Source organism: Stegodyphus dumicola, chromosome 9, assembly GCF_044657685.1.
Source record: "Stegodyphus dumicola isolate Sdum_Otavi_A_Nest chromosome 9, ASM4465768v1".
Taxonomy (NCBI): domain Eukaryota; kingdom Metazoa; phylum Arthropoda; class Arachnida; order Araneae; family Eresidae; genus Stegodyphus; species Stegodyphus dumicola.
This window is the reverse complement of record NC_140776.1, coordinates 141,942,211-141,970,051: the sequence shown is the minus strand read 5'-3', so window position 1 is coordinate 141,970,051 and position 27,841 is coordinate 141,942,211. Positions and strand designations below refer to the sequence as shown.

Genomic DNA, 27,841 nt, shown 5'->3' with positions numbered 1-27,841 from the left:
CGTTAACGATAGACTACCTAATCTTACTTGTAAGCATTTAGAATTGTTTTACAGTCTCGTCTTCACCCTTCATCATAGCTCCAGATAATGTTTCACAAATATGCTTCACTTAAACCATGCTTAGTGGCGTAATCTAAATGCATTCGAATTGCTAAACTTGTTAATGAACAATGTTCTTGACATTTCGTTATCATCACATTATATTACACGGTATATATTACATGCTTTACATGCTATAGCTTTTAGGGTTACATTCTAAATATCTAACAAGTTTCCATCTCCCAACTAATTCTCAGCATTTGCACAAATTCTCTTGCTTCAAGGGATTCCTCGTTAACCGTTTCGGTTGTAGTCTTACGGTAGCAGATTAAATGCTGTTCATTTAAAATACACGCTCTTCATCCTCGATGAACTTAGATCAGTGATATCCCTTTCTTAATAACTGAAGTTACTCTTACTTAGCTTTTAAACAAAAGAGAAGTAAAGCTGTACTTAGTTTTGAGTGATACATTTCTAAGGAGAATTCAAAATTTTTCATGCTGAAACCTGGCGATGCGTCTTATTTTGAGATTTATGTAGAAATTTGATTTTAGAGATGGAAGACTAATTCATATGGTATAATTATTCTATTTTCGACTCTCTAAAAGGAAAAATGATACATTTTGTTGTGAGTAAAAGATAGGTTCTTGGGCGCCGAAAACAAATGATCATACAAAAGGTTCAGAAAAAAACCACCGTCGAGTAAAAAACTCAACTTCTTGAATGCGTTGTCCCATGCACGAAATGTCTCATCATTTGATTGCTTTGTTTGATATTTCATATGAAAACACTATTATACCTACACAACCGACTCATATTCAAAACTCCAGCAAACTTTGTGTTTGCCAGTGAGTGTCATACTGTAAGGAAGTTTCACATTTCTAATGCGTACGCTCGTGGTGTAAGTGGTTATCACGTCTAGGTAGCAAACTTAAAAAATCTGCGCTCAGACTCCCACGTGAGCACAACTGATTTTTCGAGGATTCAGCTTTACGAACCTGGGTTTCCAGCTTTTTACCTAACAGCTAAATGTGTAGGAACCTCGTGAACAGATAAGCGAATAATCGCTTGAGTTCGTGAACAGAGACGTAAAGCTCAAGAAGGATTAATTACAGTCGGCTCCTGTCTCAAAGCATACAGCAAAGCCTCCACTTGTGTTTGAACTCAAAGTAATAAAAAACCAAACTTAACTAAAACTTAATTAAAAGATATAGCCGAAGCTATCAAGGTTTCTAAGTAGTTGGTCCCTCAATATCCAATAAGCTTGCGAAGCTATCAAGAGCCTGAAATAGAGCCGAGCGTACTAATAGCTTAGAGAGAGACGTAGCCAAAAAACGAACGTGCGCTAGTCAGAAACTCTGGCTCTCTAACGAAATCAGCGGAACTTCGACCTAAGTACCGTTTTTACTTATTTGCATTAAACGCTATTCTAAAAACACGTTCTGGTAGGAAATTGTAAGCTGAAATTAGGAAGGATAGGAAAGTAGCTTTAACTAAAGATAACTGTTAAAAACTTAGGATACATCTTACAAGAAAATTTGATGATTTCTGGAGTACAGCCCGAAATAAAATGTGGTAGACGATAACTTGTCACCAATCGGGTTTAGTCAACTATATATTTTGCCTCTCTCTAGTCGCCGTTTAAGTGGGGAGAATGTAAGAAATTGTTGCATTCTTCCATGCGTCCTTTTATTGTGTGAGTTGCAACTACATGCAGCTAGCAAATTGGATAATGTGTGGTTTGAATCCTAATGAAGGCATAGTCGACTGTTTTTCCCATTTCTTCTCCTGAAAAAGCCAAATTGTCTTTATATGCTAAGGCTATAACACTAAAATGTATTAAGGTTACTGCTTAGTGATTAAATCTACAATTAATTGACAGAGTCTATAACGGAAATGAATTTGGAGCGATTCGTTTTTACTTCCTTGTACGAAGTAAAAAGGAAGTATTGTAATCGCGAAAAGTTTCAGGCAGCATATTTCAACAAAAATATCCAATTTGACCGCTATCGAATGCAATTTAACAATGTTTTTGCGTGATATCTGTAGGTAAGAACAGAATAAAAGACTCGTTTCCTCCAAAAAAATTATAAAACTACTTTAAAATTAATTCTGAAGAAAATTTTTCGTGGCGTCTGTACGAACGTATGTACGTACGTACGTATCTCGCATAACTCAAAAACAAGTAACCTCAGAACGTTGAAATTTTCTATATAGGACTATTATAACATGTAGATGTGCACCTCGTATTTTGGATGCGATCGGCCGCACAAAACGTATATAAATATATTTATATATATATCCACGCTGTTACCCGGCTCAGTGATCTCAGTTTCTTTACTCTTATATGTTTGTAAATTGTACATTTTTTGCTTTAAAAATAATTGAATTATGTTGTTTTTATCTTCCGGTTAAGGTTGTTATTCCTTTCGTAAATCTGTATGCAATATTTTTAGAATTATCAACAATTTTAAAGTTGTTTAAGTGCCGCTAAGGCTTTTTTTTTTTTTTTTTTTTTTTTTTTTTTAATGGCGGCTATTGATTGTGTACATTTGAAGCAACAGACTAGTGGATTTGTTTCCAATCTAGAGAAACTTAGCTTCGTTTAGCTAGCTTTGTTGCGCAACAACAAAGATAACGCCTTCATTTATTATTGCCAATTAAATCATGCTTAATCCTTTCTAGAATTTTTTTCAGGAAATAAGTGTTTAAGATTTACTTCGTAATTTTTAATACAGATATTTTGAGTTTTTACGTATTTTAGCCTTGTCGCGAAGTGAGAACTGAATTAATTGAATGATAAATACTCAATCGTCTGTGAAAAACTGGTTCTTTTTTGTTTTGTTTGCTTAATTTCTTTTATACATCATCCTAGCTTTATTATAGTATTTGAATAGGACATATGGCAACGATTAGATAATTCTATTCTTTAAATGATATAAATTTTGTGCATTATGAGTTATAATATGAAAGAAATATAATACTGTTAAGTGAATCTAGCGCCAGAGTGTCGCTATGGTAAACACATACTAGAGTGAATTTTAAAGAATGCATTTATTCTATTGTGGTTTATGCGGTGTCGGCGAAGTAGATTTAATTCAATCCAATAAGTTTAAATGAACTGCAGGAAAAAATGCGTATAATTTAATATTCCGTACAAGGAAGTCATGTGGTGTACACATCAGATTTATTTTAACTATGTACCATTTTCCTGAGAACGGTTTTACTATATATTCTTCAAACCCAGATGGACCTGTGAATCATTTATATTTATATACATTTTACCTTTTCAATTGGTAATTTTTGCTGTATTATTTTTGAAGTGCTTCCTGTTTAGGCTACATAAGTTTACGTAATTTTAAATGCGTCAGACTATTTTTTCTTTCAAGCTTCATTCTAGTTTTTCCTCCAGGCCACCGTTCAGAGCTGCTGATCCGATGCAGATTTACACCATAATACTAAAGGGTATCGATATGATAGATTTCCCAAGAACGATACCCAAGAACGCTCAGCATCTCATCAAGAGGCTCTGCAGGGATAATCCAAGTGAAAGATTAGGATACCAGAAAGCAGGAATTGCAGATATCAAGAAGCACAAGTTAGTATACCAAATACTTAAAATTTAATATTTCTTAAGATATTCTTGCGAAGTAGCGAGGTAACATAGTTTTGAAAGATATATATTTGACTGCCATTTTTAACTATTTAATTAATAAACTTCATTGAATTTAATGCAGTAAAATTATTTTGTTGAATTAAAAGGCTCAGAGAAATATTTTGGATATTCTAATTGACAAAATGCCTTTTTTTATGGAAATAATTCATTTATTGAAAACAGAAGAGAAACATACCAAGTTTAACATAAGATTAGTAATACAACAACCTTGAGTTTAACGTACATTTGGTCAAGATCTCAATCGATTTCGAAGGCAAACAGGCCAGGAGCAAAGAAATCTTTAGACTGATAATAGCAAGTGGTCTTGCAGACTTCTTTGCTCCTGACGAAGAGGTACCTGTATCGCTTTGTTCTCGAAATCGATAGAGATTTTCACTTATTATACGTCATACTCAAATGGTTGCTTTACTAATTCACTTATTAAACATTTTGACGTTTGGTTTTATAAAATAGAATCAAATACATTTACAGTACTCATGTACAAAATTGTCCATCAGTTACACATATTACTATTGTTCCCATACATATATACCATACTTACGTTATACAAACTAAGAAGAAGTCTGTACATTACGCATTTCTTCAAATTTAAGGCACGTCTTTGTCTTTAGATGGCTGAAAATTAATTGTGTGCCTCAAATTCAGTGTTGTTGCAGATACAAGTATATGTGTCTAATTATATCACAGCGTGTTAATGAAATATAAAACACTCTGTTATTTGTTTCACAGTAGTAATAATCATTGACGACCACCATTCATTTTACAAAATGTTGAAAATGTTCTAATATAAATGAAATAATTTGCAAACGATATCACCAGGACTTAGCAAAACTCATGGATTGTAGGCGAACTTAAATGACTATGTGAAGTGCTTCTAAATTAACAACTGATATCGTTATATATAAGCAAGTATTGATATATTTTTTTCTAGCGACACACATAATACCGGAACACGGGTATGGTTTTAAACGATACGGTATATCATTTTAAACTATAAACTCATTAAGATGGAAATTCTTACGAAATTCCAAACAGCTATCTTTTCTTTCAGCGGAGAGAATGTGCAGCCTTTGAGATAAAGTTGAAGAACTGCTAATACAATTTGTAGTAACTGTAGCGAATAGTTTATCCAACAGATGGCAGTATCTGCCAAGCTCCTTTGGTAATTGTCAATGCGCATGCGCAAGTGGAGTGTAAAAAGAAGTTATGTTATTAGGAGAATGAGCTTTCGTTAATAATGTTGCTGCGCGTTTTCGCTGTGTAAATAAAAGTATATTTTTATATCATAGATGTTCTTTACTCTCTAATGCGAAGCACTAGGTTAGTGCACGAATCTCTTCTGATTCTGAAACCATTTTCAAACCGTGGATCACCACAATAAAAAGTGGCGTCCGTGACAGGACCCATTAGTTAGGTAAAGGACACTTTTGATGGTTTAACAGCAGAAATGGAAGCCTTGAAAGTAAGAAGAATACCACTGCGTGCAACCTTCACGAAAGCATATAATAGCCTACATGGACATTTGAATGAGTCAGAATTGAACAGTGATGTTCTATTATCGTCCCTGGAAATCCTGGAAGATAAAGGAATTCGACTACAACAGTTGGATGAAGAAATATTGGATCTCCTATCAAAATCGAAAGAAGTCTCGCAAGAAGAATATACTAAAGAATTTGAGTCATGTGAGACTTACAAGGAGAAATTAATAGCAGCCAGGATGAAAGTGAAGCAAATCACTGTGGAAATAGAGAAAAATTTGCTGACTCATGCATCGGTAAATGAAACCAGAACTGTTGATTCAAGAACAACGGCAACGAATTTGAAGCTTCCGAAAATAAATTTGATTGAATTTACAGGTGATCCACGACAATGGTTGAATTTCTGGAATACCTTTAGTAAGATACACGAAGATCCAGTGCTAGATGATCATTTGAAATTCGTATATCTGATCCAGGCTACTGCTGCCAAATCGAAAGCACGGGAAATAGTGCAGAGTTTCCCGACAACTAAAGAAAAATTATCCGAAAGTCATCGAACATTTAAAGAATCGTTTTGGACGTGAAGATATTCTTATACAAGTGTACGTTCGGGATTTATTGAATCTTGTGTTGATAAATAATAATGCAACCAAAAAGGACTTTGCGCTATCATCGTTGTACGACAGTTTAGAAACAAAACTGCGTGCTCTGGAATCTCTCGGTGTGACTGAAGATAAATACGCTAGTGTTATTTTTCCGTTAGTTGAATCTTGCCTGCCCCCTGACATCTTACGCGTGTGGGAGAGGGAACGGGAGAGCTCGTCACAACAAGGTAAGAGCGATCTTGAATCTATTCTTCTGTTTTTGAAAAATGAAGTGATATCTGAAGAGAGAATTAAATTAGCGCGTTTTTCTTTTGATAAAAGTAGAAAATCTAAAAGTTACATTAATGATGAGTCTAATATTCCTACTTGTAATGATTTGTATACAGGAGACAAATTTAAAGAAAATGCTCCTATTAAGAAAGTTGAGAAATCGTGTTTATTTTGTGATAAACCACATTTAACAGAAAAATGTTTTAAAGCTAGTACGCTTACATATCAGGATAAAAAAGATTTAATATTTAAGAAGGGTTTATGTCTATTATGCTTGAAGAAAAACCATATTTCTCGTAACTGTAAGTCCAAGGTTAAGTGTTTAATTTGCCAGAAAAGGCATTTGGCAGTAATGTGTCAACAAGTTCCTTCTCAATTGAAAGAGACTAAACAAGTAGAGCCTGTGGCGAAAAACGAGGTCAATGTTTTGGCTAGCAGATCCGCGAGCTCCGATGTGTTACTACAAACATTAATCGTAAGAGTAAAAAATGGCAACAGGGAAAGGATAGTCAGAGGGATTATAGATACGGGTTGCGAGAGAAGTTATTTAACGAAAGATATTACAGATTCTTTGAAATGTAACAGTGTTGGTGAAGTGAAATTAGTTCATAAATTATTCGGAGGTGTAGAAACAAAAGAAAAATTGCATTCTAAATATATAGTTAATTTGAGTAGCCTTGATAATAAATATGTATGTAGTGTGCATTGTTTAAGTGAATCTGTTATCTGTTCTGATGTTAAGAAAATACCTAAAGGTCCTTGGTTGAAAGAACTTCGTAAATTAAATATTCAAGTGTCAGATGTAGAGGGTAATGCTCTCGAAAACGAAAGTGACATTAAATTGTTGATAGGTTCTGATATTTATTCAGCGGAAATATTAAATGTTTACAAAGTGGTCCGGTCGCGATGGAAACAAGTTTGGGATGGATTTTAATGGGTAAAATTCCAGCGAAGGAATCTTCGGGTATAAATGATTCTCTTGCATGTGTTTCTTTATTGCTAAACGAAAGATCAGCAGAAAACTTGTGGAAGTTAGACGTTATTGGTATAAATGACCCAGTTGAGTCTAAAACGAAAGCTGAAATTCATGAGGAGACCATGCAATATTTTGAGGAAAATTTGAATTTGGATTCAGACGGGAGATATGAAACTGCATTACCTTGGGTATTGGACCCCTCTCGCTTGTCTAATAATAAAACGTTGGCAGAAAAACGCCTGACTAATACGCGAAGGAAATTATTAGATTCGAATCAAATTAAAGTTTATTAGGAAGTATTTGATACTTGGTTGAAGGAACGAATTATTGAAGAGGTAAATGAAGGCGAAGTAGATAGAGAGCACTATTTGCCTCATAGGCCGGTTTTTAAAGAATCTAGCGAAACTATGCGAGTAAGGCCAGTTTTTGATGCTTCGGCACACGCCAAAGGAGAACTTTCCTTAAATGATTGTCTTGAGAAAGGTCCCAACCTAATAGAAATAATTCCAACATTGTTGAATCGTTTTCGGAAATATCCTGTTGCAGTAATTTCAGACATTGAGAAAGCCTTCTTGCAGATTGGTATAAGAGAGAAGGATAGAGATTATTTGCGTTTCTTTTGGAAAGGTGCAAAAGAAGAGAATACTAAAATTTACAGACATTGTCGCGTGGTTTTTGGGCTTAACTGTAGTCCATTTTTGTTAGCCGCTACGTTGAACTATCATTTAAATCGTGCCCCAGATCAGTTTGCAGTTACAGCCAACATTTTGAAGGAGTCCTTCTATGTTGATAATTGCCTGACTAGTTTTAAGAATATTGAAGAATTGAATAGATTTGTACTAGAATCGAGAATGTTATTGTCACTGGGAAAGTTTAATCTTAGAGGATGGCAGTCGAATTGTGAAACCGAAATAATTCCCAACTCTAAATTAGATACATTCGTTTGCGTTTTAGGGTTAAACTGGGATTTGAAGGATGATACTCTTTCCTGTAAAATTGAGTCACTAAAGAAAGAGGAGATTGTCGCGAGTAAACGAACACTCCTTTCTTGCGCGCATAAGTTATTTGACCCAGTAGGCTTCCTTTCTCCCGTTACCCTGTTCCCAAAGGTGATATTGCAAGAGTGTTGGAAATTACGATTAAATTGGGATCAAAAATTGCCAGAACATTTAGAAAAGAAGTCCATACAATGGGTAAAGGAAATGAAACTGCTGTCTGATGTCAAAATTTCTAGATGGCTTAATATTGACAGATCGGTTAACGAAGATGTAAGTCTTCACGTTTTCAGCGATGCCAGCAAGCATGCCTATGCTACCTGTATTTTCTTAAGAGTGAAGACCGAAAATAAGGTTTATTTAAATTTTGTGCAAGCACGCACTAGAGTTAAGCCTTTAAAGAGTATATCCATTCCTCGTTTGGAATTATTATCCTGCTTAATCGGAGCACGCTTGGGACGTATGGTCTTTTCAGATTTGAACATGCCAAATTTAAGAACATTCTTCTGGACTGACTCAACAACCGCTTTGTGCTGGATCCAGCGAGACGTACGGTGGGGAACTTTCGTTTGGAATCGTGTCCAAGAAATCAGAACACTTACAAAAATAGAAGATTGGCATTACATCCCTTCGGAGCTGAATGCCGCCGATCTCCCTTCTAGAGGCTGTTCAGTTAAACAGTTTTTGCTGTCGAAATGGTGGGAGGGCCCATCATGGCTGTTAGAACCAGAATCGTCATGGTCAAGAGGCACCGATTTGCCGGACGAAGAGATCATAAATTCAGAAAGGCGTAAATCAGTATTGATAACTCTTAACAAAGATTCTAAACCTGACAATTGGTATTACAGGTACTTTTCATCCATAAAGAAAATTGTACGCATGTTAGGTTGGATTCTTAGGTTTTACTTTAAATTACGAAGAATTACAAACGAAACCTCCAAAATTTTGTCAGTTTCGGAAATTGAAAGGGCTGAGATAACTCTTATGTTATTGGTTCAAAGAGAATCATTTAAGAGTGTGAACAATGATAAAATTAAAGACCTCAGACCTATAGTTGATCGTGATGGTTTGATCAGAGCTAAAACCAATATTTCTTATCGCGACGATACTGATGACTTTAAGTTTCCTGTCATTTTGCCATCTGATCATGCAGTAGTAAAATTACTAATAATGAATGCACATAATGAGCTGCTGCATGCTGGTACTTCTATGGTGATGTCTCATTTGCGGGAAAAGTATTGGATCCTCAAAACTCGTAAGACAGTACGAAACTGCATTAGAAAATGTGTTAAATGTCAAAGATTTAAATCCAAAAGTTGTGATGTAACTCCAGGAATTTTGCCGAAAGATAGAGTACGTGATGCAAATGTTTTTGAGATAGTGGGTGTCGATCTGGCAGGACCCCTCTACCTTAAGGATGGTCGAAAAGCTTATATTGTTCTTTACACATGTGCGGTCTATAGGGCCATTCATCTGGAGTCAGTAACATCCTTGACAACTGAAGCTTTTTTCCAGTCATTGAGACGTTTCATTTCTCGTCGCGGAAGACCATCTATAATATACTCAGACAATGGCAGTAATTTTAAAGGAGCGGAGAGCCTTCTGCATACAATTGATTGGGAGAGTCTGCGATCAAAGGCCGCTGAGCAAAGAATTCAGTGGAAATTTATTCCTCCTTCCGCACCTTGGTGGGGCGGTTGGTGGGAACGTTTAGTTCAAATGGTGAAACAGATTCTGAGAAAAGTTCTAGGTCGCGCTGCCCTGGATTACGAGGAGTTGCTTACAGTACTATGCGACTGTGAGAAAGTTATCAATACTAGGCCACTTACCTACGTGTCGGAAGACGTTGAAGATTCATCCCCATTAACTCCAGAAATGTTCCTGCGGGAGATTTCCAAATCAGGAGTACCTGATATCGATACAGTGGATAAGGAAAAACTGAGTAAACGAGCTAAGTATCTACAAAAGGTGAGAGAACAACTTAGAGCAAGATTTCGTGTGGAATATCTAGGACAGTTACGTCAGCAGTCCATTAAAAACTCTTTAGCTAAACCTCTCCAGGTGGGTGAAATTGTTCTACTTGAAGATAACAACAAAAAACGTGCTTTTTGGAACCTGGCGCGTGTCATAAAGCTGCTACCTGGTCGTGATGGACAAATAAGACTTGCTGTCATAAAAACAGAGACTTCTGAGTTTCTGAGACCAGTGCAAAGACTGTACAGACTTGAGCTGGGTAACCCAGTCCAAAAGGATATGACTGAAAATATTCCTATGACTACCAGCAGTGGTAGAACTGTGAAACCAGTGATACATCTGTGAAATGTTTTGTACTTGTTTGAATACTTTTTAATAATTTGATTTATTTTTATTTTTCTAGGTTTAGTATTATCTGTTAATATGTCTAGAAAATTATGGAATGCTGCATCTCCAGGTAAATTTGTATTTCAATTTAATTAGAACATCTTGGTAGGCATAATTTTATACTTCAATATTGTATACTGTACTATTATGCGTATATTATACTTAACAGATATGTGAATTTACCTCCCAGTAAATTCAAATGGGAGGAATATGTAGCGAATAGTTTATCCAACAGATGGCAGTATCTGCCAAGCTCCTTTGGTAATTGTCAATGCGCATGCGCAAGTGGAGTGTAAAAAGAAGTTATGTTATTAGGAGAATGAGCTTTCGTTAATAATGTTGCTGCGCGTTTTCGCTGTGTAAATAAAAGTATATTTTTATATCATAGATGTTCTTTACTCTCTAATGCGAAGCACTAGGTTAGTGCACGAATCTCTTCTGATTCTGAAACCATTTTCAAACCGTGGATCACCACAGTAACAACACACAGAGCAAGCGTATAGATGAACATGCTGCGTAAATGCTTTCAGGTCTTTTTGATCTCACTTCGTGCCAGCATTCCATGGCAGCCCATTTCGCCGCTTGCGCATCTTGCGACTTTTCTGGGAGTTCTGACAGCGAAGTTTGCAAGAGAAGGCCGAGAGCAAGCAGTGAAGTGAAAGATGCTATCAGACAAAAAATCGCAAAAGCACCACTAGCCATGGCTAGGATAATGCGGAACTCTAGAGCAAAATTTCAGGATTGCATTTATTCCGCATGTCGGCTTTCGCAGAACGTCGGCGCATGTCAGAGGTCTCCTTCCCTAAACTAGGTGAATTATTTCATACAAAATGATGAATTGGGGCGAATTTTTGATTTTAACATAAATGGTATATATATATATATATATACAGAGGCTGTTCGCACATTTTTTAGCCGATTTTGGTAAGCGGTAATAAAAACTCGTTCGCTGCAAAAGAAGTAATTGCAATTGCACTATGTTTTTAAAAGTCAAAATTATCGTCTGTGGCTTGAAAAATTTGTTTTTATCGAAAATGGCGAATTTAAGAAAGCAGTGATTCGAAGGCTACATTTACGCTCTTTCCGAAGAGAAATATGCATACTCCGTCATCCAAAAACGATGTGAGAGTCATGGTTTTGTGATATATAAAGCGTCGATAGGTAATATCATCAACAAGAAAGAAAAAAAAATGTCAAATTGGATCCTCAAGTGGGACAAAAATTCCAAACAAGTATCCAAGGAAAAAACGGACATCTTCGACTATTGCAAAGGTACGTTGTCTAATGTTGAAAGAAAATCCCCCTAGTCAAAGGACAGTTTCAATATCATCAACAAGAAAGAAAAAAAAATGTCAAATTGGATCCTCAAGTGGGACAAAAATTCCAAACAAGTATTCAAGGAAAAAACGGACATCTTCGACTATTGCAAAGGTACGTTGTCTAATGTTGAAAGAAAATCCCCCTAGTCAAAGGACAGTTTCAATATCATCAACAAGAAAGAAAAAAAATGTCAAATTGGATCCTCAAGTGGGACAAAAATTCCAAACAAGTATCCAAGGAAAAAACGGACATCTTCGACTATTGCAAAGGTACGTTGTCTAATGTTGAAAGAAAATCCCCCTAGTCAAAGGACAGTTTCAATGTCATCAACAAGAAAGAAAAAAAATGTCAAATTGGATCCTCAAGTGGGACAAAAATTCCAAACAAGTATTCAAGGAAAAAACGGACATCTTCGACTATTGCAAAGGTACGCTGTCTAATGTTGAAAGAAAATCCCCCTAGTCAAAGGACAGTTTCAATATCATCAACAAGAAAGAAAAAAAAATGTCAAATTGGATCCTCAAGTGGGACAAAAATTCCAAACAAGTATTCAAGGAAAAAACGGACATCTTCGACTATTGCAAAGGTACGTTGTCTAATGTTGAAAGAAAATCCCCCTAGTCAAAGGACAGTTTCAAAATCATTAAAATGCTCGGCGTCCACTGTAAACAAAATGATAAACGCTGATTTAAATCTTAAGAAGGAGAAAAAACGCAATGTGTATCGTCTTCTTCCAAAGCATATCGCTCAACGCAGGACACGCTGCAGAATACTAATTTCAGACGCTAATTGTCTAGTAGGGTTGTAGGACTCAACTTAAAGTGACAGCTCAAGTACAACCTCACAGGTTGCTGAAATCGTAGTCTGTATTCTAGAATCTGAAAGCTCTAAACGAACTACAAACTGCTGTTAATTAACTTGCAGATAATTTATTCTGTATAGATGACAAATCGCCTTTAACAATGAGATCAAGCTTGTTTGTAGTTAGCTCTATAATATTAATAAAGACCTTGCAATTTAAAAGAATAATCGTAAAAATATCTTTGTAAACTGCCTAAGATTGACCAAACTCATGATGTTACAGTAACAGAAACATTTCATACTGTTGATATTACGATAAAATAGGGTGGATTGAATTATCTGCATTATGAGAAAAGATCAGAAGGATTATTTGCCTAAGGGTGTTTCTGTGGAAGACGTTTTAAAGGAAACTGTCTCGTCTTTACATGCACACAATGTGAAAAACCACATAAGTTCCCATGCAAACAGGGACATGCGGCAAAAATTTCCGGAGACAGCTCGTTTACCGGAATTTGAGCTTGTAGAATACTACCAGTGCTCGGCGGCTGGTAGACTGAAATAAAAATAACTTAATTCTAAAAAAACGCTTTACATCTTTTATCTATCAAGTTAAAATTGTTAATGTAAAACGAATTTGCAATGAAGCTAAATGAAAATGTGCTTTTATAAAATTCATTACAATAAGAAATCTGCGGACGTGGTAACCCTTAACAAATAGTACATAAATTGAGTACAGTATTTGATTAAAATAGTCTTTGAAATTTGTAATTTATGAAAAGTTTGAAATATCTTTTCTAAGGCATTATATTCAATGGAATAATTTTCGAAGCGTGTACGATTTTTCGTAAGATAAACAAACCTCCACAAACTTCTTTATACAACAACAACAAAACAAAAAAAAGAGGATTTCGAATTTCAAATTACTAGATGCAAAATTCATTTTCTATAAGTTATTTTTTATCTATATCTAAAATTTATGCTGCAAATGATGATAAAAGCATTTTTTTCTGAAGATGATACATTTATCGATTTCATTAATCCCATCCTGTGAGTTATTATGTACTTTCCTTCAAGCTATCTATCTATAGTAAGTACATGATAAGGTGATCAAAACCGTTTCTCTCCTATTCGTTTTGTATACCCTTCCACGTAGACCGATCGATTCTCCTCATCTTAATGGTAATTTATTACCTTCTCCTCTTAAACGTTTCTTCCTTCAAAGTACTTATCCTCGGCTGAGTAGAGAGTTATTTCTACGCATGTTAAACTCTAGACACATTAGAATGACTGCCTGGCAAGATTGTCCGTCTGAAGCGTTTTTTAACATGTAGTCAGTGTGATCTGTTTTTATAAAATTTCCAAGAGTCTGTTTTCTCCGAGTAGAGTACTTTTTCAACTTGGATAGTTCTTAAATGAAAGCTTTCATCATTGCTTCTTAACAATTTATCTCAGTTTGATTAAAGTTAAAATCTTAAAATGTATTACTTTATCTAAGCAAAGTACAGTTCAAAACCTGTCCGTCATCCTAGATTTAACCAGTGCTAAACCAGGAATGGAATCCAGGCAACTTGTAGCCCTTTTATTCTACCACCAATCTCTCAAGATTTGAAAACATAAAGATTAATTAATTAACTGAAAAATAAGGTGCTAATCAGTAAGTATGATACATTTATCGATTTTGTACATTTATTCCATTAGTCGTTAGTAAAGTAAATGAGGAAAGTATGATGATAAGTAAATTAAACGTTGTGCTTCGAAATAAACAATTTAGATTAAAAGATTTAAATAACAATATAGTTTTCTTATGTCCCAATAAAGCATTTCTCATTGCAGCAAAATGATTCAAATAAATATCTCTGCTAAAAGAGTAAAAGGCATTTTATTTTTATTTATAATTGCTGGTACTGCGGGAGTCGTTGTGGCAATTAAAAGGAACTCAGTCCTTCTGCCGCATTTTATGTATTTAGGTATGCTTTATTTTTTGGTATTATTTACGATATCTGTTTATGATAGGATCTCAAGATAAGATGTAAATTTTGTTTTATGTACATGTTTAGATAGTTAAGGAATATCGCCACACAAAATTGACAGATATATTAAAAGACGTTGTAATGTCCTCCCGAAGGATATTTTTATTTTAAAAGAACAAAAAACCCAAATCAGAAAATAATCTTTAAAACTGCATAAGTTTGTAACACTTTCTGTAATCAATCACAATAAAGCAAAAGTATCTTAAGTCTCTTCTATAATGAACATGTTTGACAAAAATCTTATCTCAATAAAATACGGAATCAGTCCAAAATCAATGAATATTATCAAACGTTAGATTTGTGTTACCTGCGGCTAAGTCTCTTATTTATTTCTAATTTTGTTCTAATTTCTTATTCTGAGTTTAAGCTCAAGTGGAGACTTTGTTGTAAACCCGAGAAAGGGACCAACTGTTCATCTTATTTTGAGTGAATTAAAGGGTACTTAACCCTTCTTGAGTCTACGACTTCTGTTATTTGAACTCAGCAATAAGTCGCTTAACATTTCACTAGGTTCCTGACTTTAGCTAAAAAGAGTGAGGAAATTTACAGTCTTATTAAAAATATCTCGAAGCCTATAAATCATTTCAAATATTACAAATTAGTAACACATGAGCCATATCAAATATCCGCGATCAGTTGGTTAGATCAGTAAGTTAGTTACGCACTTACTTATATTTTAAGTTACTAACCGACTTGAAATTTTTCTACGACATTTTATACATCAACGCTTTAACATAATTAAAACGAGACTTAAAATGAATCTATGCCTTTGCACCTTTTTGGCTTTTTATTTTTAAAGGCGGTTTCAAAAACAAAACATACCATCTGTAAGCGCTGGATGATTTATACCGTGGGAAGCCCACATCATTTCAACGTTTGGGGAAGTTCCTCCTCTTAGCGCGCAGTGTATGTTGAGTAGTTTTTTAAATCTAATTAATGATTTGGAGGTTCCTTGGAAAGAGGAATCACTCTCTATTGCAACTTACACGACCCTATGAATCTGCCGATGACTTTGAAACCTATAAAGAGAGCTTTGTATTCGTCCTTATTTGCGAAATGGGGTTTAAAAGGCTTAGAAATGCTGAAATTAATATTAATGGCAAAAACAAGTGCAGGACGACTGAAAGAATTTACATGATGGATGCACTGCGAAAACTGGGGGAAGCGTCAGCTCTGGCATTGGAGGACTCGGTAAATGAATATTTACAACATTTCACAGCAAATTAAATAAATAAATATTTGATTATCTTTTCCAAATACTTAGTATTTCTATATTAAAACAAACTTTTCAAAGGTTAAGGAGCAAACAGGTATATACCATAATTGTAAAACTACATAAGCATAAAATTTAGCACTAATACTGGAATCGTTATTGTATTTTTCATTTATTCCATTATTTTCACTTTAAAAAATCAATGTGTTAGCTTGTTAAAATAACGCAAGTATTGAAACGACAACAAAACTGAATTTTAGTAAGAAATATTTCCAACTTTGGCTTAAATGCAGGTTGTTATTCCTCATGCTACAGGTGACTCATCCTCCCCGTGCTGTTGATAAATTTACTGAAGCAACTACAGTTGAGAACAAAATCCATACGCTACATGCTTCCCACTGCAGTTTACTAAGTGGTCTCGGAGGGGTAACAGGATACCTATCTATTTTCCAAAATGGTCCTCGAAATTTGTAGTTGATTTTAGTCTCATGATATTACTCAATCCATTCGCTAAATTATATGGCTTCCAAGATACGGGTTAACTACAGCTAACGCTATGCAGTTCCATTGTAAAAAAATCCGATTGGTGTATGCATTGCCAAGTCGCATAGCTGGCAACTAACTTCTGGAATCTTCTGGAATTTTCTTAGAATATTCATGCGACATGCAGCAATTACAAACAGTAACTTTAAATCAATGTTTCTCATCTCAAGTTATATTCTTTAAAAGTCTGCATTCAAACGCTATAAGATTCGCTAGCTGTCTTTAGCAAAATTTTATCATAGCATCAAAAGTGTTAGCTTAGTCTAACTCGCTTCATTAAAGGTGTTTGCCCCCCTCCCCCGCTCTACTATAAAAACTATTTTCTTGTCGACAGTTTTTCTTGCGAAAAACGTAAGTTTCGCAATAGTTATTATATAATGTTGCTCATAAAGGCATATAGTTTCATTATATAATGTTGCTCAATCAAAACTGTAATAAGCCTGAAGACCTTGAGACATTAGGTATTTTGGAAGCAGGAAAGATGAAAAATATGCAACGCTTTCGCCGGGAATCGAACCGAGAACCTCTGGGATACGAGCTCAGCGTGCAGACCACCACACCACGAATGCATGCCAAGAAGGTGGGAGAAAAACCTTATAATCTTCATTTGTTACTTCCTTAAAGTTGGATCTTGCGTCTAACCATTCAAGCAAAATATAGTAATGCAATTGCTTTGAGACCTATATACTAATATTATTTATCATCGAAGTTAAGCATAGTCTAAAGGGTTGAACACTAATAGTCTTAACACTAATAATAGTTTTCTTCAGGACTCGATTCCCGATGCTGTATTTATCTAGTTTCCCTTGTCGACGTAGTGTTGCCATTCGAATTGATGCGTGTAATTGAAGTGATAAGGTATAGCGATTTAATCAGTACAGTACTGATTTTAAATATTATGTTCTAATGTAAAATAGGTACCCTAATTTCAGCTAAAACGCATTCAATTTGTAATTAGATTCTTTAAAAAGAAGAATAGAAGCGACATTATATATTTTCCTTAGTAAGTGTTGTCGGTAAAAAATCCATTTTTTTTTTTCGGCGCAACCTTCTTCGCGAGCTTTTACGTGAAGCCTTCATGAAGATTTCTTTCGGGAAAACAAACACAATCTGAAACTAAAAAGCCTTCAGTTTTATGTTATCTAAAGCCAAATATCTAAAACTTTTAAGATGCTAATAAATATATAGTAAAAACTCAGAACTGTGCGTGAAGAATACTCTTCTTTTGGTTTAGGCCTTTTTTTTTTTTTTTTTTTTTATTTTCTCCGTGGAAAACCTTCGCTATTGACTTTTGTACCTATCTTTTTGAATCTAGAATACTTTCAACTGAATTATTTATCTTTCCTTCAGGTATTAAATGTGAATACGCGAACACATTTTTAGTTTTCTTTGTTACATAACTTATATATCATATAACATTGACGTTATATATTATGTAACGGCTGTTCCATAGCAATTATAATATGCCTAAGTGAAACATCAATTTTTAATTAAACTTTCACTTATGATGGATGGATGCTGTATGCAAAATATGAACGTACAGTCATAAATCAATGTAATTTCATTGTGAGATGAAAAATTGCTAGTAAATTGCTTTCAAAATTGATAACCGACAAAAACCAAGCATTCAAATTTTCAAAATATTACACCGTCAGTTGCAAGACAGAATACATATATTAGATTAATACATTCTATATCATCGACCGCCTACGTCCTGTTAGTGATCAAACTGTTTCAAAAGGAGACGGATATCTGCCTCCAGTGAAACAAAAAAATATGGAACGCTTACTGGAAGGTATTAATGTTTGTGTGTTTCCCGAACTCGTTTACCTAAAAGAGCGCAACTACACACTTAGACAAAAAAAAAAAAAAAAAAAAAAAAAGACCCACCAAGAAGGAGTTATCCGAATGGGACGAAAATCAGTAGAAGTGATGTACATGTACAGGAAAACAAATGATTACAGTCTGAAAAAAAATTGGATGATTTATTGAAGTGATAGAGCTTTACAAAGTGAAAAAGTCGGTGACGCGTTTTTCAACCTCTGGCCCTTATACAAGCGGTTATTCTGTTAAGCATCGATTGAAAGAGGTTGCGGATATCCTCCTGAAGGATATCGTGCCAAATTCTGTCCAACTGGCGTGTTAGATCGTCAACATCCCGAGCTGGTTCGAGGGTCCTGCCCATAATGCTCGAAACGTGCTCAATAGGAGAGAGATCCGGCGACCTTGTTGGCCAAGGTAATGTCGGCAAGCACTAAGGCAAGCAGTAGAAGCATGTGCAGTGTGAGGGAGGGCATTATCTTGCTGAAATGTAAGCCCAGAGTGGCGTGACATGAAGGGCAATACAACGGGCCTTAGAACTTCGTCGACGTATCGCTGTGCTGTAAAGTTGCGACGGATGATAACCAAATGGGCCCTACTATGAAATGAAATGGCACCCCAGATCATCACTCTTGGTTGTCGGCCTATCTGCCGGAAGAAAGTCAGGTTGGTATCACACCGCTGTCCGGGGCGTCTCCAGACTCGCCTTCGCTGGTCACCGGGGCTCCGTTCAAAGCGGGACTCATCACTGAAGACTATTCTACTCCAGTCAGTGACATTTTAGTGCGAATGAGCCCGACTTCACTGCAAACGGGCTTGACGTTGTACAGAGGTCAATGGTAGTCCTCGCAAAGAGCGCCGTGGCCTCAGCCCCCTTTCTGTGAGCCTTCTATGAATGGTCCTTGCGGTCACTGAAGCATTAGTTGCACGTACAATCGATGATATCTGTGGCTGTAAGTGCCAGTCTGACGAATGCTCGGTCTTCCCGTTCTGTCATTTCTCTAGGCCTACGGCTTCCTTCTTGACGCCGTGTGCGGCCATGGTTCACCCATTCCTGCCAACATCGTCTAATAGTGGCATCGCTCCTGCTCAAGTGTCGAACTATTCGCCGATAAAACCAACCGGGTTCTTTGAGCCAACTACACGACCTCTCTCAAATTCTGACATCTACGCATATCGTTCGAGCACCTGTCTGCGAGGCATAGTTACTGTCTACCAGAGTACACGGAATAAAATTCTTGAAGAATTGATGACCTGGAATCATAATTTCTCCTCTTAAATATCCTGCCAGTTGCGCAGATCAGATGCGCTGTAGCGACTACCGTTCATTCATTGGCAGCTAAAATGTAAAATTTTGCATTTTCCGTCGAAACCTGTATGCATATCAATTTGTGTCCAATTTGCTTTCTTCTCGGTGCGTCTTTTTTTTTTTTTTTTTTTTTTTTTTTTTTTTTTTTTTTGTCTAAGAGTGTATATTTGGTACATTTGCCGCATAGAGCAGTTGATAATTGAGCAAAGTAATAACGGCGTTATATATTATATAACATCACCCTGTTATTTTGAACTGATCTTTCTTTTCTCATGCTTTCTCTCCTTCATTTAAATGTTCACCGATTCTTATTCTAATCAATATTTTAGTTTCAATAAATCCAGTTCACAGATTGAGTGAGTTATTCCAACAGCATAAAACAAACGTTTACAATTCGAGAAACATGAATTCCTATTTTATTCTAACCCCACACTTTTGCGCCAAAGCTTACCGTAAATTTCTAAATGTTTGAAATGCAAACTACTTTCTTATCTTCATGAAGCGTCTGCTTTATAACAGTTATATGGTAGGTTACATAAAATTCAAATCATTCATTTCTATTCTAAATCAATGACCAGAAGCTAAACTAAACTCGCAAAATATTTAATCCTTTGTCTTCATACTATTCGCATTAGAATAGCTATTCATGCTTTCTAATAGGAAATATGTAATTGTACCCTCTTGAAGAATTTGGTAAATTAAAATGAAATATCAACAATGTGATTGCCCAAAGAAAGTACGAGGGTCACTTTCGGTTTTTTAGGTGCAGCTAAATAGTACAAGCTAAACTTATCAAATCATAGATGTGTTTAAAATGTTTTTTCCAACATCAATGCACTTTTGTTGGCTAATTTTCCCAAGCTACCATTTCTCGGAATCGTTGAAAAATGTGTTTTCACAGCTTCGACAGTTGCACCTTCGGCATTAAAACGAAGGCTACAAAATTTTTATTTTAGATAAAAAAAAAATAAAAAAAAAAAAAATAGCCAGATGTTACACATAGCAAGTGCAAAAGAAAATATGGAATTTATATGACACTGATTTGATTTGTTCAAGAAACTGGATTGGCAGTCTTGCTCAATGAAAAGATGCATTATCATGATGAAAAATAAGTCTCCTAATAGTCGCGTTTTAAAGAATTTCTGAAAGGCACTTAGTGATCAGCCATTAGCTGTAACTGTCTTCTGTCCCTCTAACTTTATGGTTTCGACCAGCCCCCTACTTCGGAAGAAAACGGCATACGTAACTTTTTGCATTGCTCATTGTCTTTTCACTATTGTTAGTTAGGGTGTATTTTCAAATACGCACACTTTATATTCTTGATTTGTTGGAGTGCAAAGAAACCTAGACATTTTGGGTAAATAATGTCTTCGCATTGACTAGAACCATCATTTATTCGGTGCTATGTTCAGGCTAGGCAAGTACCGTTTCATTATTATCTTGTCTTCCCCTTGGTTGTGGGGACGTTACATGGCTTGATTCGAAGGCTGTCCTTGGGAGTTTGGCTCCCTTTGCTCAACACATGAGGATGGACTACGATGTGCTCTTCTTTACTTTGTTGGTGGGTGCTAGCCGTCCACATTTGACTTGTGAAACATAGTGACGAAAGAGAAAAACATATTTATAAACAGAAATTGACGACTGAGTTCTCTCATTCCCAATCGCCCTTTAAAAGGGGGAGTATATAAGGTACTTTCTCCTTCCTTTCAGCAAATTTTCGTGGTATAACTGAAAGTACACTCGACATACATTCGAGAGGCCCAGAGCCCGAGACCCGACGAGGGCATTACACATTTTTCGCGTCTTCTGCTTTAAAAAAACTGATGTCTGTACAAGAGAAATTGCAATTATTGCTACAAATTGTCGTCTGAGGACATAAAAGAGATCAAATTTACATATTACAAAGTGTTTTTAGCGCATATTGTCTACTCCTGTCTCAAACATTTTAGAGTTCTCTGCGAATTTGCTCTAACAAGTCGACTAGCACCCTTACTAAATATCTCTTTGAAAGTGTTGGTCTAGGCTATATCATTTTCCTCAATGTACTTGGACAAGAATGAATTCCTTAATACTTCGTGTGGCATATTCTTTTCTCTAATGTAATTGAAGTGCTTATGCATACATGAGTCAACGTGTTTAAGTGTAAATGAATCAACAGGACATGCGCAAAAGGTTTACTGGCAAAATGTCCTTATACTTTCTTCTGAAAACTGGGGGTAATATCCATCTCAGCTCATCAATTAAAGATAGTATTCATCACTTCCTATAAAATGATTGATAACAAACTGATATCCAATTTCGCTTTTCCTTTTCTTCCTGCAACTGTCAGAAAAGGAACATCAGAAGTATAATCGGAATTAGGATCTGGAACTGCTCTTTTTACAAATAAAGATTTTCTAAATAACTGATTCCCATAGCTTGTTAATGGTACTGCTATTAACATTTAACTGTGCCGTACCGTGTTTGCTTATGACAGCTGTCATTAATCAACTGCATTCCATCTCTGTACATAAGGGAAATAATTTCTCTAAAACTTCATGTATAATAATTCACTTATTAAGTTTTAGTATTTGCTAAGACATTTCCTCTTTGAACGTTAATGGAGCTAAACTTAACTGCCTACATTGCTTAATTACAAGTTGCCCTAAGTTATGCAGATATTTTCCTTAACTGCATTAATACACTCGAGGCCCGGTGGCGCTGTGGCTAGCGCATCGTGCAGCAGCACCACAGGTCCGGGGTTGTTCCCCGGGCTGGGCAAGGTCGACTCAGCCTTTCATCCCTTGATTTCCATCCTTTGGGTCAATAAAATGAGTACCAATTTCGCTTGGGGACTAAACACTGGGGGTCCTGCGACAAGCTGACCACTTGTTCAGGGCATATGCTTACGCATCCCGGCACCCACGGTCAATAAAGCAGATTTCGGGGCACTGCAGGCATTAGGGCTGTTACGCCACTGAGTTTAGTTATTAATACGCTCACTGCTAAATACATTTCATATTTTGAAATATATAAAACAAATGGACATGTTCCTTAACTACAAAACGGCAACGTAAACACAAATAATCTTCGCGATTAGCAAAACTGGAACGATAAAGTATTTTTGTTAGCTTCGCTCAACTAAAATCATACCTCAAAATCATCGCTATTAAAAAGTTCCCTTTGGTAATTAGATAATTAACAAAAGGTTACTTTTTTCTCAGTACTGTTAAGCGACTGTTAACTAGTGCTGTCAACAGATAAAGAACTTAAATTATAATAGGATATTCTGTTGAAGCTTTCAATACAGTTCTTTGCATTAAAATTTATTAATTACTTTTTCTTTTGCACATTTACAATATATTATGTAAATAGTTACAAACTTCTTTATGAATAGAACTTGTAGATATTCTTGCTGTAAACTCTGTACATGCACATCTTTTTTTTTTAATCCTTACGAGAAAGTTTACCGTACTGAATGTCAGCTGCCACTTACCGTAAACTTTTCAAAATGTCACTACCCTTCAGAATCTTTTACAGCATAAGGAAATACGTAATGTATTCAAACACTTCAAAGGAAAGAAAACTACTTTTCATCTTTTACCCGAAAGTATATTTTATTTATATTTCCACAGGTGGTTCCAGAGCTTTTACTGGGAAGGTTTGCGAAATCAGAACTTGACTCCACCTATAATCCCAAAGGTAAGCAAAGAATTCTATCAGGGTCTTCGATTAGATTCGAGAGTTCATACAGCCATTCTAAGCTATAATCGAGAATTGAAAAGGGCTCGCCTCTAAGCCATTCGACTCCTACAGAGCGTCATATTGGGTCTAGACATGTTTTTATTATAGGAAAAGTTCAGACTTTCTTGGAATTTTATAGAGTACTTTCAGAATGAAGAAGAAAATTGATAATGGGGTTATTATAGGGGAAAGTGAGATTATTATAGAGGAAAAAGCACTAAAGATTTGCATTATACCTTTTCATTTTAAAATTATTATAGCCATAAGAAGTTCTGCATTGGAGATACCGAATATATGACATTATGTGCATTTTTTGCTAATCATACTGATGATAAAAACATCAGTGTTAGTAATAAAAATATTTATATTGTTTTATTATATTTGCTGCGTATATAATATTTATATTTATTGTTTATCGCTAAAATATTATTGTTAACATTAAAAACTATTTAGAATATTACGCATATTATTTATATTGTTTGACTATTTATAAATAACTCATTTCTTTATGAACAATTTACTGTTATTACCCGAAACTCAAATTGTAGATTTGTGTATATTTTAGGATTAATATTGTTAAGCTAAAATGATTGGAAGGGAATCCGGTTGCGTTACGCAGCATGACATGAAAATTTGATGATTACAGATTCTTCTTGCGTCTATTTAATATCTGATAATCACAGATTCTTCTTCCTTACTTAGATCGGATATAAGACAAAAGATGATTTAAACAACTTTCTAAATTAAACTTAAACGTTTTAAAATATAACAAAAATAATCCAAAACTGTGCTTTAAAAATTTTATTAGGAAAAAATGTTAGTTTGAATTGTCCATTCGATGCTGATATTTATACCTTGTGATCTTGAAACTTTGTTTGTAAGATCTGTCTCTTCTATTCCACATAAACTAAACTAGATCCTACAATGACCCTGGCAAATTCTTGTACAGGCGTTAATAAAGTACCAGTACAGAAGAAGGGTGAACATAACCTTTTTTTTAATTCCAACCCTTTATTTAATTCCTTCTTCACCAGGTGTCTTCGTGGTGTTATTGGAAGTACATCCGACTACTAAGTACTGGAAGATAAAGAATTCAAATCCTGGCCAGCACATCAATGATTTTTATATTTCTTGCTTCGATTATCTACAAACTGAGAGTGTCTAATAACAGAAATAATACTAATAACATCGTGCTCTACAATGGCACCGTCAACTTGCGGTGAAACTTAAATGTATAATATAAATCAATTCAAATCTAAAGTAGAATAGTGCTGGATTAGCACGTTAAGTTACGTCTAATTATTTGACTCAACAAGGCTTAACAGGCGTGATGATAGTCCGAAATGTCCAAGGGATGTACTAGCGTAACAGCAAGATAGCAACGAAACGTGCGCTGGCTAGCGAAAACACGCTCTGAATAAACTCAGAGATTCACCCGTTTAAATACTCACTTTATTTAACATTAAATTTACATCCTGGCGAGAAAATGCGAAGGGCAGTTGAGGAGTTCAGGAAAGGTAACAAACTTAAAATAATTTGATATGCAAAATAAGGGGAACCCTACAGCTTTAATCCGATATCATTGTCATAAGTCTTCTTTACAGTAACAAGAAACACAGTAGTAATTTTCCTAACCTATAAAGAAGGACTGGATTTTGGGATGATTAAGCAGAATCGAGTATCAGTCCATACTGATTCTCCAGTAAAATATTTTTACTGTTAACATTTGAATAGAATCGAGTCCAGAGAAGTAATTTTCAGTATGAATGATTATCTGTATCTCTAGACCCTTAAAACTGTATGACTTTGAGTTATGTGTATAGAGTTTATTTCATTTCTATTGTAAGGTTTATTTGTAATAAACTTTATAAGGCATCCCCATAACTATATCTTTCATATTTATTATTTTATATACCTTCTAGCTCTTCCATCTGTATCCACTTGATTGTAAACTGATTAAACGACGAGAAAAGTGGTAGTTTAGAGAAATTACTGTGGCGCGGCAAGCGTTGGTTACATTCATAGGTCCGACACAGCATAAAAACGACACTGCATAGAACCAGAAATAAATAGGATCAATACTGCTTAGGGCCAACACCTACATACGACTGACACAATAGTTTGTTACTATAACTTGTTTGTTAAAATAAGCATTTCAAGGTCTTAGCACCCTTCCTCATTTGCGATGGTAGGGCGTGTCGCCATCACCATGGAGCACTTATTTGTTGATCTTGCTTGAGACTGCACATCAAATCAGCCTTCATTCGAGCGCTTTTCATGAGGATATATGTGCTAAACGGAAATGAAGTGGAGACAAGCAGTTACAGAACTCGATCATCTGCCGCAGCTGTAGTTACCAACTCGGCCAGTGGAGAAAAATGAATCTAAAGGGCCGATTCTAGACAACATATTATGGTTGCCGGAATACGATCGAAACGACAAAACGGAAATTTTGATATGATGTAAGACGATTAATACACATTTATCACCTTCACAGAGTTGCCACAGGTAAACGATCGACACTGCGTACGGTTGGCACCAGCTTAATATCGACACGCCATAGCAACGACGATGGTATGGATTGGACATTGCATAATGTAACCAAACCGAGAATTTTAATTAGCACATAATTAGAGTTAGATTAAATAATTATTTTGAAGGCTACCTGTATAAAACCGACACTGGCATAGCAGGTTTTGTAGCTGCCTAATCGATTATATATGGTGTCTGTCCTGTGCCGCATTTCCGTAACCACTTAGTACAGCATGTTAGCCTGAGACGACGCCGTTCTGTGGATTTGAAGTATAATTTTGTTTCTGTTAAAGCGCAAGGCTAAAATCTCATTATCTTAGATCCGAGTTAATTCACAATTGAAGGTAAGTTGGTGTGCTGTACTTACTGAACTGTTTGAGTATCTCACATCTCTCAAGTAGTGGTGGCTAGTATTTTTTAAATTTTAATTGTGCAGTAAGCAGTTTTAATAAATATTTCAGTTGAATTTTAACTCTTGCCTATGTTACATTCTTATGTTAACTTAAGTACTACACTCTCAGTTTGTAGACTTTCTCATTCTCAGTTTGTAGATAGACACTCTCAGATGGTAGATAATTGAAATAGTAAATATAAAAAATCATCGATGGTCTGGGTCGGGATTTGATTCCTTTATCTTCCAGTACTTGGTAATCGGACGGGCTTCCATTAACACCACGAAGACGCCTGCTGAAGATGGAGAAAATTCCTTATGAGTTTATTTTTAAAGATGATAATCCATCGCATCATGGAATGTTAAACGTTCAGATGAATAGTGAATTAGGTTTAATCACACAGCCTAAAATCACAAATATACAGTGCTAATTCAACGTATCTAGCGGTTTTAAATGCAGGGGCATGTGTCAACAGCCCTAAAGAAATGCTGTTTTTTCTGTACATACATTTCAGTTCGTCTTCGAGTAATGCTTTAGTAATGATCATTGCTACATTCAGCGTTTCCTATGAAATATGTATTTTTTATGTAAGATTCGCCGTCTGGTGATTAAATTGCAGTTCAGAATTCTCCTAATTTAAAATTATCCATGATTTTACGCATTTCTATGCTTATTAATCTACTATAGATTACAAATTCCCCCAAATATAATTTTTTAAGAATTTACCAAGATTTGAATCACCTTACACCAAAATCTTAGGCTTATGTTTTAGAGCTATAAACAAAAATATGTTTCGATTTCTTCATTTTTAATGGTATTTTGCACTGATTAGATTATGTTTTCCAGGTTTCCGGACCAACAGATTGTAGCAATTTCGACACCTATCCTAGAGACTGCCATGTACCAGAAGATGAAGAATCTGGTTGGGATCACGATTTCTAGCATCTTTCTCTTCGAATTTAAAGGAATCGATATCTATGGTGCTTCAAAAAAAATCTCGCGATGTTATGCAGGTTGCATGTTCATCGAACTGCGAGTTGATTACGCCAAACTACTTGTAAAAGTGAACTTTTTGCCATATATTTTGTGAAATCGTCATTGAGTCTATACAGGAAACTACAATGCAACTGCATTTCAAAAACTGTGTTCTTCTGCTTTTTGGACCTAATATTTATTGAACTAAATTTTATGAAGTCTTTAAAATGTACAAGTTGTTATAAACTTTATTGGAAACGATTATATTATGATGAAATATTAAATTTGGAATGAAAATATATTAATACAATATTGAGAAATAAAATGATTGATAAAATATAAATATTTGCTGTTTTAAAATTTGCATCTTTCTGAAAGGCTAGTTGTTCTTCTAACATGCTTAAGTACTAACTTAACCACACATACCGTATTATTATTGTTTGAATTAAAGATATAACACTTAAACCGATTGAAGAAAGCGTGGATTGGCGACAAGATTATTTTTATTTGGCAAATTCTTTTTCACTCCTCCTCTGTTTCTAATATGCAAACAGAGGGGTGAAAATTGTTAGAATAGGTGAAACATAATTAAAATTTACACTTTTTTGGTACCTTTTGCGCAAATTAATATCAGTTTAATATTCTGCACTCGTGTTTTACTCTTTATAAGTGAATTTATTAGACTTTCAATCATACGTTTACATTTATTTTTCATTCCACTTCCAGATTTCGAAAAGAAATAGATTCCATTTGTCGCATCAGGCATAAAAACTGAGTCTTCG

General features: G+C 35.3%; 1 protein-coding gene across 1 annotated transcript in view; it reads left to right on the top strand.

Annotated features, from left to right (window-relative positions):
- Positions 1–27,396, top strand: part of LOC118183323 (cGMP-dependent protein kinase 1-like) — a 509,379-nt gene extending 481,983 nt beyond the window's left edge. The window contains exons 16-18 of the mRNA XM_085824166.1: positions 3,452–3,637; positions 23,052–23,118; positions 26,931–27,396. Coding sequence (XP_085680292.1) covers positions 3,452–3,637; positions 23,052–23,118; positions 26,931–27,026 — 349 coding nt within the window. The 3' untranslated portion in view covers positions 27,027–27,396. The remainder of the gene's footprint in view (positions 1–3,451; positions 3,638–23,051; positions 23,119–26,930) is intronic.
- Positions 27,397–27,841: the final 445 nt, after the last annotated feature.